The sequence below is a fragment of the Lucilia cuprina genome, chromosome 4 (genome assembly GCF_022045245.1).
Source record: "Lucilia cuprina isolate Lc7/37 chromosome 4, ASM2204524v1, whole genome shotgun sequence".
Taxonomy (NCBI): Eukaryota; Metazoa; Arthropoda; class Insecta; order Diptera; family Calliphoridae; genus Lucilia; species Lucilia cuprina.
Genome location: NC_060952.1, coordinates 8,845,709 through 8,865,366, shown reverse-complemented (window position 1 = coordinate 8,865,366; position 19,658 = coordinate 8,845,709). Strand labels below are relative to the sequence as shown.

General features: G+C 23.3%; 1 protein-coding gene across 9 annotated transcripts in view; it reads right to left on the bottom strand.

The window, feature by feature from the left end:
- The window catches only part of LOC111686217 (RNA-binding protein Pasilla), a 102,031-nt gene that overhangs the window by 10,628 nt on the left and 71,745 nt on the right, over positions 1–19,658 (bottom strand). Inside the window, exons 1-2 of one of the 9 annotated variants that reach the window (XM_023448563.2) lie at positions 7,383–7,753; positions 5,063–6,229 (exon numbers count right to left, since the gene is read on the bottom strand). The exons of 4 other annotated variants lie outside the window; for them this stretch is intronic. In XM_023448563.2, the coding sequence (XP_023304331.2) occupies positions 5,063–6,023 (961 nt within the window). In that variant the 5' untranslated portion in view covers positions 6,024–6,229; positions 7,383–7,753. Of the gene's footprint in view, positions 1–5,062; positions 7,043–7,382; positions 7,754–19,658 lie in introns of those variants that run through there. 4 more of the 9 variants (XM_046949534.1, XM_023448591.2, XM_023448570.2 and 1 more) reach the window with 4 other exon arrangements.

The following is a 19,658-nucleotide window of genomic DNA, read 5'->3' as shown; positions in this document are numbered from 1 at the left end:
CCTCTCTTTGATTTATTTTACTTGGCTGTTTATGAAGAATTTGTATATTTTGCCTTTTTATTGGCATAAAGATGATAGAGTGTTTTATTTAGGTTTGTCCAAAAAAGAGTTTTCATTAAAAATGGTCATAAATTTGTTATTTTACGGTGACTCTAAATTATATAAATATTTATGAAGGTTATAAAAAAAAGCTTATAAAATGTTTTTAAATTAATTAAAAATTTTTAAATTATGTGAAATGAAAATATAAATACATTTTTGGTATAGATTTGCAAATAAAATGAAATTAATGTGAAATGATTGTCTTAAAATTGGTATTAAATATGTTTAAACACAGTGGGTCTTAAAATACTTTATTTCACTATCAATTACATATTTGGCAATATCGCATCTACATTGCAAATGTGGAATCATAAAACTGACGTTTTTATGTTTAAAGAAGAATGTGTTATTTAACAAATTAAGAAATAATTTACAAATTTTTACACAAAATGTAAAATTATATGTATAAGTTTACACAAAATATTAAAGTATAAATTTTTAAAACAAAATGTAAAATTTTACTAACAAATTTAGAATTTTACCCAAAATAAAAAATTTTGACACAAAATAAAATGTAAAATTTTACATAAAATGTAAAATTTTACATAAAATAAAAAATTTTAAATAAAATGTTTAATTTAAACAAAATCAAGAATTTTAAAATGTAAAATTTTACACAAAATGTAAAATTTTACACAAAATGTAAAATTTTACACAAAATGTATAATTTTATACAAAATTTAAACAAAATTATAAATTTATACACAAAATGTAAAATTTTAGACAAATTCAAAACTTTACATAAGTTCACAAGTTTACACAAATTAAAAATTTTACATAAATTAACAATTTTATACTAAAGGCAAAACTTTACACAAAACGTAAAATTCTACAAAATGTAAAATTTTACACTGATTGTTAAATTTTACACTAACTATTAAATTTTATACTAAATGTAAAATTTTACACAAAACATTTTACAACAAATATACATTTTTTTTTTTAGTTTTACACAAAAAGTATAAGTTAAGTACAAAAAAAGTAAAGTACAAAAATTTTTAACAATATGTAAAATTTTACAAATTAAAAAAAAGAGATTTAAACGAAATTGCAAAATTAACACAAATTGTAATATTTTACACAATAGGTAAAGGTTGTAGATGGTTTAACCAAATGGTAGATATTAAAAAAGCCTCTGGTAGATCTGAGGTGGTAGATTCGATTCCCACTTGAGCCACTGGTTGAGGAGCGATAGAGGCCTCAATTCAAAGCACTAAATTTTTCCCCACTTCTCAAGAATTATGAAATGGTACTTTGGTACTTTCTGCGGCAATAGTTGAATAATTCAGTTAGATCTGAATTGAGAAAGTATGTATAAGGTAATTTTTATATTGGAACGTTTATAGTAAATTTTTTTCTACAAAGAGGTTTGAACTCAAATGGGGGTTATTTCAATTTCTGTTGTTGGTACTTTTTTTATTTCAATATAATTAAAAACTAACATGAAATCACATTTATATTTTATAAATGTTTCCCCCAAATTCTGCCCAAAATCCTGCCCACCATTTATGGAAAATATTAAACAATTAAAAAAAATCTATGTTTTGAGGTTATGGTAGCAATTTAGGATTATGTAATACTTGAACAAAACAACTTTTTTTTAACAAACTTTCTTATACAAAATTCTATGGCATAAATAGTACTTTTCTCGTATAATTTACAAACCTATTAGGTTCTTTTTTTAATTACACACATAAAAAACTTGCCTAATATTTCCTTTTTTTTCATTTAACAAAATGAATCTAAAAAGTAAGTATGTAAGTATTAAAGAAACTCTATAAGTATGTCATGTATGTTTATTCCACAAAAAAAAAAATAAAAAATCTGTTTTAGTAAGCACAAAATTTTTTACAAATGAAGAGAGACTTGGTCCCTAAAAATTTGCTTTCATTTGCCTCCTTCTTTAATACTCAAAACTGGGCCATAGATTTCTTAACTAAGTATGTGTGTGTGCAAACAAACAAGGAATATATTCGGCTGTGTGTGTTAAAGTTTTTCCATGTGTAGTAGTAGTAATTTTCATTGTCGTTAAACAACCTTATTAAATATTTTAATACTCATACGCCAAGTGGTTCTAAAATAAAAAAGAATTTCAAATTCTTTTGGGGGCATAGAATTGTTGACAAATTAATGAGAAATAAAATGCTTACAAAAAAGCATTAGAAAAGGAATTAATGAATAAAAAATTAGATATAACGTTTTTTATGAGATTTAAAAGGAAATTCCTTTATTATTTTAATAAAAATAATAGATAGAAAATTATATTTTTTAAATTTAGCAATATTCTTAATTTTCTGATTACTTTAGCTATTTCTCTGTAATTTTTTTCTCAAGAAAATAAAATATTATTTTTTTTCTTCATTCTTTCTAAAACTAGACATGAAGGCTACAAATCATTTTGAAAGCAAAAAGGTATTTTTAAACTGCATAGAGAAATATTATTTTTATTTTTCGCTTGCGTTTGTTTGCTTAAACTAATAAAAATAAATTTTATTTGAAATATAAACAAAACTTTTGTTGCCAAAGCCATTTTAATGATTTATTTATAACAGCCAACTTTTAGCACATACATACTTACTACATTTGCATGTAGGTATGTTATTTTTGTTAAGAAAATTTTGAAAAATTTCATGTATAGAATAGTTTTCAATTTGTTTTAGAAAAATGCTTTATTTTTAGTGTTAAATTGTTTTATAGTAAATTTCATATTTTGTTTTAGATTTCAAGGTGTATAGGTGAAAAACACCAAAGTCCAATGTTGCGTATGAGTAATATTAAATTGGAATAATTTGAAAATTAAATCGCCTGAATTGTAAGTTAAAAAGAACGAAATTATTGCAGGATTTACATAAAATTTTTAAGTTTAGATAAAATCTACATTTTTACAGAAAATGTAAATTTATACAGAAAATGTAAATTTTTACAGAAAATGTAAATTTTTACAGAAAATGCAAATTTTTATAGAAAATGTACACTTAAAAAAAAGTAAAATTTTACATAAAATTTAAAACTTCATATTTTACACAAAGATAGATTTATATCATATTTCAAATATTACATAAAATGTGTAATATGACAGAAAATTCTCAATTAAAAAAAAACGTAAAAATTGCCACAAAAGTGTATAATTTAACAAAAATAAAAAAATTTAAGCAAATAGATAAATTTTACATAAAACTTTACATTTACAAATTTTTGCATTATACACAAAACTTTAAATTTTAAAAAATGATAGATTTACATTTTATATTAAATTTTATATAACAAAATGTAAAATTTTACACAAAACATAATTTTTAATATAAAATTATTTTATTTACACAGAATGTGTTATTTTATACAAAATGTGTAATTTTATACAAAATGTGTAATTTTACACAAAATGTGTAATTTTACACAAAATGTGTAAATTTACACAAAACTTACATACAAAAAGAAATATTCACATAAAATTTTAACAAAATATAAATTTCAATATAAAGTGTGAAATTTTACACAAAATGTAAATGTGTAAATTTTACACAAAATTAAGAATTTTACACATATACAAAAAATTAATATAAAATGTGATATTTGACACAAAATTTTCTACAAAATGTGTAATTTGCCAGAAAATTTAGAATTTTATGAGTTATTTTACAGAAAATGTGTAATTTGCGAAAGATTTAGACTTTTACACAATATGTAAAATATCACATAAAATGTATAATTTGACACAAATTTTTAAATTCTACATAAAATGTGTAATTTGACATAAAAATTCACATTTTACAAAGAAAAATTTAAACAATATGTAAATTTTAAAATAAAATGTAAAATTTTACACAAAATGTTTAATATTAAATTTTACCTGAAATGTGTTGTTTAAAATTTTACATAAAATGTTTAATATTAAATTTTATACAAAATGTATAATTTGATACAAAATTTTATATTTTACACAAAACATAAAATTTAACACAAATCTTTGAATTTTACAAAACAAGAAGATTTACATAAATTTCATTATTTAAAAAAAATTAAAAATTTTTAGCAATTTAACAAAATTTTAACACAAAATGTTGAATTTTACATAAAATGTCAAATTTAACACATAATGAGAAAATCTACACAAAATACAAAATGCAAAGTTTTATAAAAAATTCACTATTTTAAGAATTTCATTAAAGCTTTTACGGTTAAAAAACTGAAATCTAAAGCTTAAAGTTAGAAAATTAAATATTATAGCAAAATAAAAAGAAGAGTAGAAAATGTTGCTTGATTCTCAAATGAATGTCGTAATGAGAAAAACATGTTGTGAAACATTTAAAACCCTGACAAAGTAAGAAAACTCTAAAAAAAAAACAATTAAACATAAAGTAAAACTAATCTTTAAATTAATTATACTTTTGTTAAAACAATATATTAAAAACATAAATCACAATTTAAATAAAATACACACACTAACTGACTGACAGATACATAAATACATACAAAATAATAAAAAAAATAAAACATACACAAAGCGTATGATTGATATTAATTTATATAAAGTGCTCGTGAGCGTATGAGTAATGAGAAAAAATATATATTTAAAATCCTTTGAAGAAAAACAAAAACCTTCCCACAAATGTTGCTGTTTGATAAATAATTATTTAAATGATTTCGTTTAAACTTTAATATTTATAAATTATTTTAATTAAATTGCTTGAGTTGCTTATTTGATTTGATTTTTGGTAAATTTTTTTCAATAATGATGATGCTGAAGTAGTTGATGTTGATGATGAGTTTTTTTTTTAAATTTTTTTGGTTGAACGTATGCTTTTTGTTGGTGATGTTTGATGGTGGTTGATTGAAGAGAGAGATTTTGAGAGAGAGATATATATAATGTTGCATATAAGACATGTATTGGTTTTTTGTTACGTTTGCGTTATTATTTTTTAAAATCATTTTTGATTGATTTTTTTTTTTTTTAACTCACCATAACACCAACAGGATTTATAAGGAGATGTTGTGCCAGCAGCATGTTGATGCTGATGATGTGAATGTTGCGCATGTGGCTGATGCTGATGAGGCGTTGTTTGTTGCTGCTGCTGTTGTTGTTGCTGTTGCTGAGTAGTGGTTGAGATAACCGTGGATGATGAGGACGACGAGGAAGTTGTTGTGGGTGGTGATGAAGTCATATTGTTACCATTCGTATTATTGTTTGTGGTTGTTGTGTTAGTTAAATTGTTATTGTTAAGATTGTTGTTAAGATTGGTAGTAGTAGTAGTTGCTGCTGTGGTTGTTGTTGTGTTATTCTTAACTAGATTTTGTGTTGATTGTTGTTGCTGTTGTAGTGATGTAGTTGAGGAATCCATCTGTATATTTAAATTTAATAAATGCTGTGAGGTATTATAAATATTATTTTCTAAGTTGTTGGTAGGAGATGTTCTTAAGGAATGTTGCTGGTGTTGTTGTTGTTGTTGCTGTTGATGATGATGCTGTTGCTGATGATGTTGCGTATAATGTTGATGATTATCAAATTGTTGCTGTTGTTGTTGTTGCTGTTGCATTAACATTAAAGGTGAGGAAGATGTTGAATGTTGTTGTTGTTGTTTATACATATGTTGCAGTAATTGACTGGTGGGCGAGGAAGATGCTGAGGAATCTGCCGATGATTGTTGCGTATGCGTTTGATGATTAAATAAAAAATCAATTTGTTGTGACGCGTTCTGCGTATTATTGTTATTATTAATAAATTGTTGCTGCTGCTGTGTTTCTGTTAAATTGCTTGGCAGTGTATACTGATGCTGTTGTTGCTGATGTTGCTGCTGCTGTTGTTGTTGCCTTTGTGTATACATATCCATGTGTTCCAGAAACTGTTGAGCCATTGTTGAACCTCCCATTAAATCAAAGGCATTGGACATTAAACTTTCCGTTAAAGTATTCATTTGTGACATTTCCTCTTTGTAAAATAAATTTTCCTTTTTTTAAAAACTTTCAGTCTTAATTTTTGTTTCCTTATAAATATATATTTATAAATTTGTGGCTTGGACGTAATTTTTTTTTGAGAAAAAGTATTCCTTTTCTTATGTTACTTTCAAACTTGTTTCATTGCTGTTTAACTTTTGTTTTGTTTATAAACATTGCTTATCAACATTTGTTGCTGTGAGGTATTCAATTTATTTTGATTTTATTTTTAGAGCATTAGTTTGGTTTTTGATTTGTTTTTTTTTTTTTTTTTTGAATTTTTAGGCCAATTTTTATTTAAAAAAGATTTTGGTTTTGTTTGTTTTTTATATATTTGAACATAAAAAGAAAGATAAAAAAAGAATTAGTTAAATTTTTATTTTGGAATAAGAATTTGTTTAAATTTTTTCTGAGTGTTGCTTGAAAATGTTGAGTCGATTTTTGTTTATAAACAATGTTGATGACAAGATTTCTTTTTTTTATTAAAAGTTAATGATGAAGTGTTTTTGAAAGATTTTTTGTTGCTTTTTTTTTAATAAAATATAGAGTTATTTTAAAGAAGTGATGTTGATATTTATTTTTTTAATATTTGAGATTTATTTTGTGGTGGTATTTTTTTTTGGTGGTGGTGGTTGGTGGTAAGTAGTAGTAGAGTGGTGTGGTGGATTTTATTTTAATATTATTATTAAGGCGACAACAACAACAACGACAATATGAATTATATTTATAATATATATTCGATAATAGATATAGAGATATATATTTTATATTTATGTAAATAGCAACAGCAGCAGCAAAATTTTTTTTGATATATTTTTGTTAAAAAAGAAAATGTTCAAAACAATTCTTTTGTTTGTATATTCTTGAGAAGTGCTTTTTGATGATGAGGTTTTTTTTATTAAATATTTTTAAATTGAGTGTTAAAAACCTGTTAACAGCTTTTGATAGATATGTTTTAAATAAAATTTTGTTGGCTGATGATAATAAATGATGAACAACGTTTAGCTTTCTTTTGAATATATAGTTTTTTATATAAAAAATAAGATGAATATATATATATATCACGAATGTAAAAGATGAAGGCGCAACAATGCAACAAACAAAATTTGTTGTTTATTTTTTTTTTTAAATTAAACAAAAAATTTTAATCAATAAATTAAATGATGATACACCACACAACATCCATTTAGAGAAATATTTTTATTTATAGATATTTTTGTAAATATAGATTACATTTATATGTAAAATTATGTTGATGAATTTTGATTTGATTTGTTTGCAAATTTATATGTAATTTATTGTTTTTGTTTTTAACATTTATTTATATATTTTAGATAAAAAACAATTACCGTTTCTCCTATTTTAAGCAAATTCAAATACTACACAAACTTTGCAGTATTTAAGTAGACAGCAATTTATGTTTTGATTTAAATTAAGCTTTTATAAGCTTTTCTTTTAGAAGTTTCAATAACTGGCCGGGTAGTAGATGTATTGTGAATCCTTTTTGGTATTTCGTTTAAAGATGAAAGGAAAGATGTAGTATTTTCGTTTTGAAGCTGTTTAGCACTGAGAGCGAGATGTAGAGAGATCCTTGGATATTTTTGTTTTATATTATTTTATTTTAAAACACTTATTACATTTCTATTGTTTTATTTTTATTCTGATGAGTTTCTTTTAAAGTATTTTTATTATATTTTAAATGTTATCGATGATTTTAGTATATTTTTTTGTGTTTTTTATTTAATATCACAACATTGTTTTTTTCTTTAATAAATTTTAGTTTCTTTAATTTTATTTCGTTTTTTTTTCTTAGTTTTTATCACATTCAAGTTTAGTTTTATTTATTTTTTTTAAATTTTTGTTTCTTTTTTTTTAAATATTTATTTAATTAATACATTTGTGGAAATGTTTCTAGATTAAAAATATATAAAAAAACAAACAAATAAGTATGATAATAGTATTTAGTTTTGTCGTAAAAAATAACTCTAAAGTTTTCATAACTTTAAACAAAAAATTGTGTAAATACACTTAGTTGAAAAAAAAAAACTTAAAGTTTATCAAGATATTGTAAGTTTCTTTAAATATCTAATTTAAAAAAAAAACTTTGTTATAAAAATTAAAATTCTAATCTTTTTATATTTTGCAAGAAAACTTGTATTTTTTCAAAACTTATTAAAATTTTTTTCTTTACTTTTTTTTAATTATATAAGTCAAAAAAGTTTGTTTGAGCATTTGTCAATTTTTTTTTTTTTGAAAATTTAAAATATAAACTTGTAATTCTTGCTAAAAGAAAAAATCCCCCTTTATTAAAATAGAATTTAAATAAAAAACATTTATTTTTTTTACAACTTTATATCACTGTGTGTGTTCTTCCCTTTAAGCTACAACAACAACTGGTTTGTTTTTTAATTTTTAAAAAATTTTATTTCCAATACTCATTGTTGTACAGCCAGTTTTTGTGTTGTTTCAACTAATACTTAAACGTATCCGTGAGTAGAGTATGTGTTTAATTTTTAAGAGCGTTTTTTTTCTGTTGTATTAGATTGACAACAACAATTTTTATTTAATTTGTTGTTTTTGTTTTAATTATTTTATTGGTTTTTTTAATAAATTATAAAATGAAAATGTCATCATCACAATCACCATTATAATCATCATCATTATCAATATATATCTCTAGTCTATATAAAATTTATTATAATTATTATACTGCTATAAAACTCTATTTGTATTTGTTGTTTAAATAACAGGAACAAATATATAATTTTGTTTTTTTTTTTTTAGAATAAATTTGAATATAATTGGAATTAGTAGACTGCAACCGGGTTTTGAAACAAGTGTATTAAATGTTTTTTTTTTCCAATTGTTTTGTGTATTGACCCTTAAAATTGAGAAAATAAAATGGATAAAAATGTTTAACTTGATTTAATCGCTGTTTAAAGTCTATTTACATAGATGTAATTAAATGTGTATTAAGTGAAGTGTTAAATAAAATAAAATTTAACTTTTGAAGTAGACCTTATAAAAGATTTTTAAAAATGGTCCTTCATTTATAGCAATTATAGTTGTTTTGGTCCTTCATTCCTAATAAAAGAATTTATTAGTAAATATCGAAATTTAGTTAAGCCTTCAGTTTAACAAATTTATTGCAAAAAGCCCAGAAAAAAAGTATTTAAAATTATTTTACAAAGGCTCGTAGGACCATATGAAGAAAGCGAAAACTTTGTTAATAACTTTTAGCAGGTCCAAAGATTCAAAAATTCTATAGAAAATATCTTTTCATTAAATCGAAGGACCATAGTTATTGTCTGATATTGTCAAAAGTTGTCACAAATGTAGGCACGAAGGACCAAATTGAATTTCGTAATGTTCGAAGAAACATAATTATGATTGGAGATTTCAGGCGCGAATACAGTTCAACCGTTAGGGGTAAAACATTTTTCTTTTGTATTACATATTTTAAATTTTCCTTATTTTTATATTTTTAATCAAAAATTTTCGATTAGAGGTAGAGGAGGGCTTAATTTCTCTTTCCTCCTCCCGCGCATGAAAATTTTGATGTTAAACTAAAATAAGCAAAGTTTGTAAAGCAATTGTTTATAATTTATTTCATGAGCTTAATTTTAAATAAAATTTTATTCATAAGCTCGAAGGACCATATTTCTTAAAGAAAATTTTGAATATATTTAAAGAACCATATTAAAATACTTTAAGCTTTGATGTGAACTTAAATTATTATAAAAAAAGTCTGAAATTTGTCATAAACTCGATTTAGAAGATCTGAAGGACCATTGTTCTGTAATATTTCTAAAAGACTGTAAAATAATTTTTAAAGTAAATCAAACGGCTAATGGTCGTTTTTTTAACAAGACCAAGAAAATCGCTCAAAATTCGTTTAAAACGTCCAGGTCATACATGGTTTTATTTTAAGCTGCTTAAGAAGCTGCTTAAGAATCGACTATCAAGCCACCTTTAAAATTATAAAAAATAAATATCCTGTTATCAAGCTTAGATACTATATTATTGTGCTGACATGTCAGCACAAACAAATCACCAAATAATCCATTGTATAGAAAACTGAAGACAGCTTTAGATTAGAGATAGGCAAACAGCTCTCTACAACTCCAAAGCAGTTAAAGATTCATTTTTTTTGCTCTACAGAAAAGTGTAACACCTCTACACTTTCTTAACTAATAAAATGTCACCAAGACAAATCAGTAGATGATTAACAAACTGGGACATTGGGGATAAATTAAACATTCTTAATACCCCTTAAAGGGTTAAAATTTTACATTACTACCGACCTAGTCTACATTAATATTGATGATGTTTTATTTGTATTATTTTTTTTCAGTATCAGAGCATGATTACACATGTTTGTAGTTGTTGTTTTAGGCTATAGAGTATCTGTGTGTATTACTCTATTTGTATCTTTGTATAAGTAACGTTGTTGTATCGATGTTATACTATAAACTATACACATGTATGTATTTGTTAAGTAACATGTAGTCATTTATTTAATACATGTGTTAGATCATCTTGATGGATTTTTATTTTATTTGTGATTTTTGTCTTTATTTTATTTATTTTGAAATAAAGTTAAATTTTTTTGAAAACATTTTGCTGTTTAGTATAAATGATAGTGATAGCGCGCTGATGATGATGACAAGTTTCGATTGTTGTGAATGATAATTATTGATCATTATTACATTAGGTCATAGAATTTAAAATACAAACAAAAATTGTTTTGTGGGAAATAAAATAGTCGAAGCGAAAAACAATATCATATGACTCTAATTGTAATCTTGTTATCATTACAGCTCGTAGGACCATAAAATGTATTAAAAGAATCTGCTCAAGAAAAGTGTATATAGCAAATGGAAAAACTTTGGTAAAAATTTGCTATATTTGATATCTTTATGAATAAAGTGATTAGCTTTTTAATAGAAAAATACATAATTTTACTGGTTCGGAGGACCATTTAGAAAAATTATTTAAAATTTGATTTCTAATATATTTTGAAACACTAGTCAAATTTGTTGGGTTCGTAGGACCATAAATTAATATATTTATTTAGAAATTAAACAAAATTATCATTATTATTTAGTAAACATTTCCCTAAAATTTTAATATACATACAAATTTTAAGTAAGCAATTACGGTTCGTAGGACCATTATTATTGTAATCAAAATTTACATATTTATATTTAAATTATTTATATTTTTTTATCAGTATCTAAAAGCAATATTTACATTTTAATAAATTTGTAATTATTTCCAACATTTCCGGTTATTAGTTAATAATAAGTTTAAAATCAACATGTTTAGACAAACAATACAAACAAACAATGGCCTAAAACCAACAAAATGTTATTGAAAACTAACTTTCCATTTTAAACATAATATTGACCACAAAAAAAAAAACAAAATAATTAAAAATCGTTTTAAAATATTTAAAAACATTTTAAAATGTATCACAAACAAAATCATTTGTATCTAGTTCAATGTCAGTAGTTTGTGTGTGTGTATAAACGAAAAAAGCAACAAAAATAATAAAAAGAAAAATACAAAATAATGATGAGTAAATTTTGTTTTTCAAAATTAATGAAAAAAAATGAAAAATCGAAACTGTAGCAGAAAAATTAAATAGATAAATGTTTTTTTTTTTTTTTTTTTTTTTTTGTGAAGATTTTGTTACAAAAAGGATTTGTTGTTTTAAAAATATTAAAAAATTTATTTATGAGAATTCGAAATTCTTCCACATTTCCTTGGTCAAGTATTTATTAATTTATTTTGTTGATAACTTCAATAAAATTTTTCCAAATTTCTTTAACCACTAATAGAGCAACAAGTTTGTGGTATATTTGTTAATTTCTGGGAATTTTTGAGTATATCAGAAAAAAATCCCACAAAAACTCTATTCTAAAGATAAAGTACAAATTAAATTTTGTGGTAGAAACTCTTACAAAGTATTTATCAGTAATGTTATGTGTTTAAAAGTTGAGATATGTTTTTAATTTAAATGTGGGCATGAAAAAAACTAAATGTTGGTTTTTACATACAGCTTTAGAACAGTGGTTTAGAAAAACATTAAAGTTTTAAAATAAATTTGTATGAAAATTTATAAAATTTGTTTGCAATGGAAATATTTACGGCCCGAAGGACCATAATTAGAGCATTAAGGCTTAATTGATGTTTCTTAACTTAAGAAAGCTCGAAAGGCCAATATTTTTAAACGCAGCAATCATAGTTTAAAACTTTTAAGTTCAATAACGTTTCCTTATTAAGTGAGATATATTTTTAAAGGAAAATTGATATACAAGTAGTTTTTGAAGCAGCATTATTAAAAGAAGTGTATTACATTGACTATTCATAACTATCACCAGCACGTGAAGTAAAAAGTATTCTAAGAAGTTAGAAAAAAAATTTAACATTTCTCGAAGGACCAATATTTTTAAAAACTATTAGCAATTTTCAAAGCTGTTAAGTTTAAGCTCAAAACTAAAATTTGAAACTAAAATTATTTCAAAATATTCACCTACATATAAAGAGAAATAATTTCTAAAAGCTAAACAACAGAAAGATGTTTAAAAATTAAAAACTTATAATGAAGCTCGAAGGATCATAAGCAAATGTTAAAGCTTTTATGTTTACGCAATAAGAGTGTTTGTCTAGATTACAATTTAAAACAAAATTTTCACTTAATGTATGATTTAAATACAGAGGAAAATTAAAAAGATTCAATTGAGGGCTCGAAGGACCATTATTAGAACAAAAATTTAATTTTCAAACATCCATCAGCAGACGAAGAACAATTATTTCAAAAATGATAGAAAAAATTAGAAAAAAAAAACATTAAAAGCTTTTAATGAAACTCGAAGGACCCATATTCTCAAAAATCTTAAATAACATTCAAAGCTTAAATAACATTAAAATTTAAGCAAAAAAAAAGTATTTGGCTTAACTTAGTTTCAAACTAAAATTAGCTTAACCAAATAGTCGAATTAATTAACAAATTCTCGAATTAAAATTAAATTCGAGAATTTGATAAAAAAAAACAGTTTATTAAGATATAAACAGTTAATTAAATTTTCTGGGTTCGTAGGACCAATAATTGTTATATTTAATTATAAATTAACCAAGATTAACTTCATTTGATCCGAACAAAATTGCCTTAAGACTTAAGCAGAAAAAGTGTTTGTCTTAACTAAGATTCGAAATGTCCACATAATGTTGAATTTAATCAAAAAGAAAAGTAACAGTTTGATTTCAAGGCTCGAAGGACTATCGTTAGAACAATTAAATCACATAAATGTTACTAACAGACAAAGAACAAATTTTCAAATAAAGTCAGACAAAATTAAAATGTTTAAAAAATTAAAATCTTTTAGGCTCGAAGGACCAATATTTTAAACATTTTTAAAAAGCTTTAAAATTTTGAATATTTAAATTTAATTAAAAATGTAAGAATTTTTCAAAATACTCCCATTGTTTTGCTTCATTTAAATCACTGTAAGTGCTTTTCTTGACAATATTACGTTTTATATACAAAATCAAAAGTTAAGCTTTAAGTTAAAATATACTTTAAAATATTATACATTTATATGTACTTCAACTTAACCTTGAAAAGCATTTTGATTATAACGTAATAAAAAAAATTAAATACAAAAAAAATAATGTCTTTCTGGTATTTAGCTGACAACTGAAAATTTGCGGTTAAAAATTGTAATAGACAAATAAACAAACAAAACAAAATTGACAAAAATAAAAAAAAACGTGAAAATATTTTTTTTGTAAAAAATAATTAAATTTGTACAAGAAGTCTTAGTCATATAGGCCACAAATGAATGAATTGTTATAAATGTTATTGAAAAAATGCTTTTTAAACTTTTTTAACAGTTTCTTAAATTTCAACAACTTTCTTTAAATAATGTTTAAGGGTAGAGGGGTTTTGGTTATTGTTTAAATTTACATATTAAATTGACATTGAATTTTTGGAAAAATATTTAAAAAAAAAAACTAAACTATAGAATTTCAAGGTTTAAAGTTAAAAAAAAGGTATAAAGCTAACAAGTATGGTTAGTGGTATTTGTGTTTGAATTAAGTTTCTTTTTTTATAAGCTAATGGTCAAAATTGATTGTGACACTTTCAAATTTTTATATTTAAATATCAATAAATTGCGTAATCTTTGATCAAACTAACTAGAGGTTTTTAAAGTATTTGATCATCTTGTTTGAAATAACACAAAATTAACATTTTATTTAATTTTGTTTTTTTTTTCTATATAAAAAATCTTTATAGAGAAAACAACAACAACTGTTAAATTATTATTAAATAATTTACATAAAATACCAGTTTCTTGTTGTAAATTAGATTTATGTCATTGGTGTATTTGGAAGTTTGCTGTTTATACCTGATTTTGAGTTTCTAGTTTTCAAAAACCACTCACTCACTAACTCACCCTTCTACTCTGTGGGTCTTGCATTTGAAGCCACAACAAGTATGAGGTTTGATATCACGTTTTGAAACGCTTCAAACGTGCCTTATTAATTTGTGCTCATCTTTGTTTATAATTAACCCTTTAATAGCTTTTGTTAATTTATTTGTATTGTTGAATGAAAAAAAAAACTTAGTTTGCCCTTTATTTTGGCTTAACAATAGCTGCCGTTTGTATTTATAGTGTTATAAGTAGGTTTTTAGTTAATCGTATACGAATTTAAGGTTATATTTATGAGAAATTCCCATAATGTTAATAAAATAGAAAAACAATTAAGAAGTATTGTTTGTTTAAAAGAAACAAATAAATAAAAAAAAACATGGGTAATAAAAAGTCTAGTTAAAGAAAACTAAAAAACGTTTGCTTTATACGGCTTTAACCCTATGATGGGTGGAGTGGACATAAATGTTAAAACTAAAAGTTAAAAAGAACTAAAACCCAGAACTATATTATAATCATTAAATGATATTTAGTCCTCAAAATAAAGCTCAAACTTTTGCCTGGTACTGGCAAATAAATTTTAACCCTTAAGTGGCAGTTGGGGTTCTAATAGACAACAGGTCCCAAAACCAAAAGATGACTTTAGAAATTAGTTTTTAACAAATTGAGTTACTACTTATTTATTTAGTTTCCAAAAGTTTTTTTTATTTTAAGAAAATCCTAAATTTAGTTATACTTTAAAAAAAAGGCTTACAAGTTAGAAGAATTTTTTAGCACAAAAACTTATTTAGAAAAACTCTTTAAAGTATAAAGTTTACTTTTATAAAGCACAAGCTTTTAAAAGCTTCACTTTATTACAAATTTGTACAAATTTTAATTAAAACCAAAAGCATTTACTCTAGAGATTTAGTGAAAAACGAAAGCTTATTTCTTAGTTTCAAAGCTTTTAAACTTAGTTCTACTTTTGAAAAAAGCTTTCAATTTACAGTACTTTTTTTTTAGCACAAAAGGGTTTTTAAAAAAATGTTAAAGTTAATGTTTAGTTTTATAAAGTACAAGCTTTCAAAAGGTCTTTAGAAAAACTCGTTATAGTATAAGGTTTACTTTTATAAAGCACAAGCTTTTAAAAGCTGCACTTTATTACAAATTTGTTTAAATTTTAATTGAAACCAAAAGCTTGTACTCTAAAGAATTAGTGAAAAGAACTAAAGCTTAGTTATTAGTTAAACCCTTTCGAGGTTAAGAAACATTTAAAGCTTTTAAAATTGCTTATATTAAAAAAATGCTATTAAAAGTTGTTGAGAAATGCTTTTGAATCAACAGTAAAATGTTTATTTAACATTTTCTTTAGCTAAACCAACCTTTGAGAAAGCAAAAAACGAGTCAGAAAGCTTTTTTCGAAGACAACAGCATTCGTTAAATGCATATTTGAAATTTTTGCTTTTAATACGCGTTTTTATTATAAGCACAAGCTAATAAAAAAGCTTTAAAGTAAGCAAAAGTTTCACTGCTATATTATAAAACTTAAAAGTTTGTATAACAAAAAAAGCTTTCAAATATCCTAAAAACAATAAACTTTTATATTTTCCTAAATAATTGCTAAACAATTATCTTACACAAAACTTGATTTTAAAATCAATTAATCATTATTTTTTTTTTTTTTTGCATTTGAAGAAGAGTAGAGAAAAACAGACAAAAATACTTGTTTTTTACATTTGTCATAATTAACAATATGTATTTATTATTAATTAAATATAGAGAAAAAAGTGTAAAAATATAATAAAAAAAACATATGATTAAATCATGTGTTTATTATAAATTTTGTAAATAAAAAAATAAAAAAAAAAACTTATAAAATATTATTAAATAACTTGTTTAACAAACGCGCAACACATTTTATTTATTCTCGGATTTGTTTTTCTTTTTTCTAAAATAGACAATTTATTTTAGTTTTTTTTTTCTAAAATTCGTGTCACTATGTCGTGTGCTAATGTTAAAATATTGTGTTTTGAAAATAACACGCAAATAGTATTTAATACACACACCAACTTTAAAAGCCATGAAAATCAATAAAATCCGTTTGTTTGTTTGTTAGTTGGTTGGGGTTTCATTTTCATTTTTAAAAATTTTGAAAAAAAAATAGATACGTTTAAACATTACAAAACTAAAATAATAAAAAAAAGGAAAATTATTTTGTGGCTAAACGAAATCATTGCCATTTTGTAAGTCAAGTATGTGTATATGTATGCTTGTTAGCTCTAACTTAAAAATAATAAAAAAATAATATAAAATAATTAAGAATTTGTTTAGTTGTTACAAATACATTGTTTAACAATGGAAATATATATAAATATTGTTGAATTTAGTTAAAGACCTGTAGTACGAGAAAATAAACTGGCTTACCCTGAGCCGCATAACTGAACTAAATAGATTTTTATTGTTTTTATTGATTATTATTTGCATTTCATTCGAATTCCAAATATCAAAAGAAGCTGGCTGAGAGCAGCTGAAAGCTGTATCATTTGCTGAATTAAATTGAGAAAAATTTAAAAATTGTTTTTGAAATTAACTTTAGACCTTACTGGTTCAAAAGATCAAGACCACAAAAGCTTTAACCTTAAAAAAAAAACCTTTTTAAGTTCGATTTAAAGTTTAAGTTTATTTAATTAATTAAATATTTTGAAAAGAACAAGATCATTTGCCGTTGCTGGTTCGAAGGAACAATCAAGAGCTTAAACTCTTTTTAAAATAGGATTGAGTAAGTTCTTTATTAAAGCTTTCAAAAGTACGAGACTTTCACTTGTATAATCCTCAACAAATTTAGTACTTGTTCTTTTATTTGTTTTCATTATTTATAATAGAAGTTAAATAAAAGCTCTACTCTTATAGCCACTTTTAAGCTTCTTTTGAAATATGTTAAAAGCTTTTAATATAACTTTGCCTTTAGTGGTTCGAAGCACTAAGCACTCATAAGAGCTTTAGTCGCTTTAAAAAAGCTTTAGTAATCTCTTTATTAATGATTTCAATAACACAAAATCTTCACTCGTATAATCCCCAACAACTTTAGTACTTGTACTTTCTTTTGTTTTAATTATATATAATAATTTATAGAAGAAGTTGAATGAAAGCTCTACTTAGCGCCGAGTTTTATAGCCACTTTTAAGCTTCTTTTGAAATAGGTTGAAAGCTTGTAATATAATTTTGCCTTTAGTGGTTCGAAGGACTAAACATTTATAAGAGCTTTAATCTCTTTAAAAAAGCTTGAGTAATACATTTATTAAAGCTTGCAATAGCACTAGACCTTCACTTGTATAATCTCTAACAATTTTAGTATTTCTTCTTTCTTTTGTTTAAATTATATACTCAAATTAATTATAGAAGTTAAATGAAAGCTCCGAGTCTGTTTTAGCTTATTTTGAAATTGATTAAAAGCTTTTACTAAAAAAACTTAAGCCGTTACTGGTTCGAAAGATCAAACATTGACAAAAGCTTTAATCTCTTTTGAAAAAGGCCAGAGTAATTCCCTCATTAAAGCTTTCAAAAGTACTAAATCTTAATTTGTACAATAAATTCTATTGATTAAAATAAATATATAGCTATATTTCCATGATTTTTTCCTTATAACAAACTGCACTACACTAATAAAAAGAAAAAGAAAAGTTTAACAAATATTTTTGTTTTGGTACTTGTTCTTTCATTTCTTTTAATTATTTCATGTTTTAAGAAGAAAAAAATATGTTTAAAAAACACGACAACAAAATTAATTTCCGTTCCAAAGCTTTATAATTATTTTAAGTACAAAATTGTGTTGTTTTTTGACTACTTGTATAGTTTTTTGTTAAACAAAAAAAATTATAACAATAATTTTTTAAAGAGATAAGAGGCTTTCAAATAGTAAACTTGAAAGTAAAGTTAAAAAATATTTATTTCAATTTATTTAGAAAAAACACAAATTTAAAATAATTTCGAAATAAGAAACAAAAATATTAAAAAAAAAACCATACATATGTATAAACAAGTATGTATATATAAATACCTAAGTATTTGCATTAGAAGTGAATTATCTAAAAAGTAAAAATCAACAAAAAATATATTATGAAGAAAGAATATAATAATAATAAAAAAACTCGTAATAATAATAAAAAATAATAAGTATATTGAAGAAAACGTAAACAACAATAATAACAACGACAATGTTTGAATACAAACGTATTTGTATACTTATTACTGTGTGTTTTTTTTTTTTCTTACCACTAAATTGAATTTCAAGGTTAGATTTTTCGTGTATATATATAGAGAACAAAAAAACAAACATATTTAAAGAAATATTGAAGAAAAAGTTTTCAGCTTAAAAAAATATTTTGGTAATAAGTAATAAGTTTGTTAACTTAAGAAGTTTATTGGGAAAACATTAAAAGTTTTTAATGTGCTTTCTGATATAAGAAATTTCAAAACTTTTTATTACAAGCTTTCACAAACTGAACACACAGATAATAGAAAGATATAGACAATATATATTAAACATCGTGATGTCTTAGGACTTTGATATAAATGAGATTTACAAAGCTGTATAATCCATTAAGGTTGCATGTAGCCCTATAAATGAATGAACTTTATATATAAATCTGATAGCTTTATATCTTGAAAGTCTTTAAAAGCTTTTAAAAACTTTCAAGATATAGACATTATCTATTAAATATTGTGATCTTTTTGGACTCTGATATATGTAGATGTGATTTAACTGAATGTTCTTTTATTTAGCAGATAACTTGCGATCATAAGCTTTCAAAAACTGAACACCTAGATATTGGAAAGATATCGATATTATTTATCAAACATCATCACATCTAAGATCTTTGATATAGATTTAATTTACAAAGTTTTAAAATCCATTTAGGTTACATATAATCCTACAACTGAACAGACTTTATATATAGCTGATAGCTTGTAAACATAAGCTTTCAAAAACTGAACACATAGAGTAATAATATAAAGCTTTATAACTCTGTCAAGTAACATCATTAATAATTAAATTATATATCGTTGGATAGAAATATTATCTTTAAACTTTAGATCAAATCCTAGTTTTATATTGTCTCAAACTATAATACCATAGACCTAAATATTTAATATTTAAAACTTGCTTTTAAGAAAAACTTTCATACAGAAAACGTTATAACTTCGATA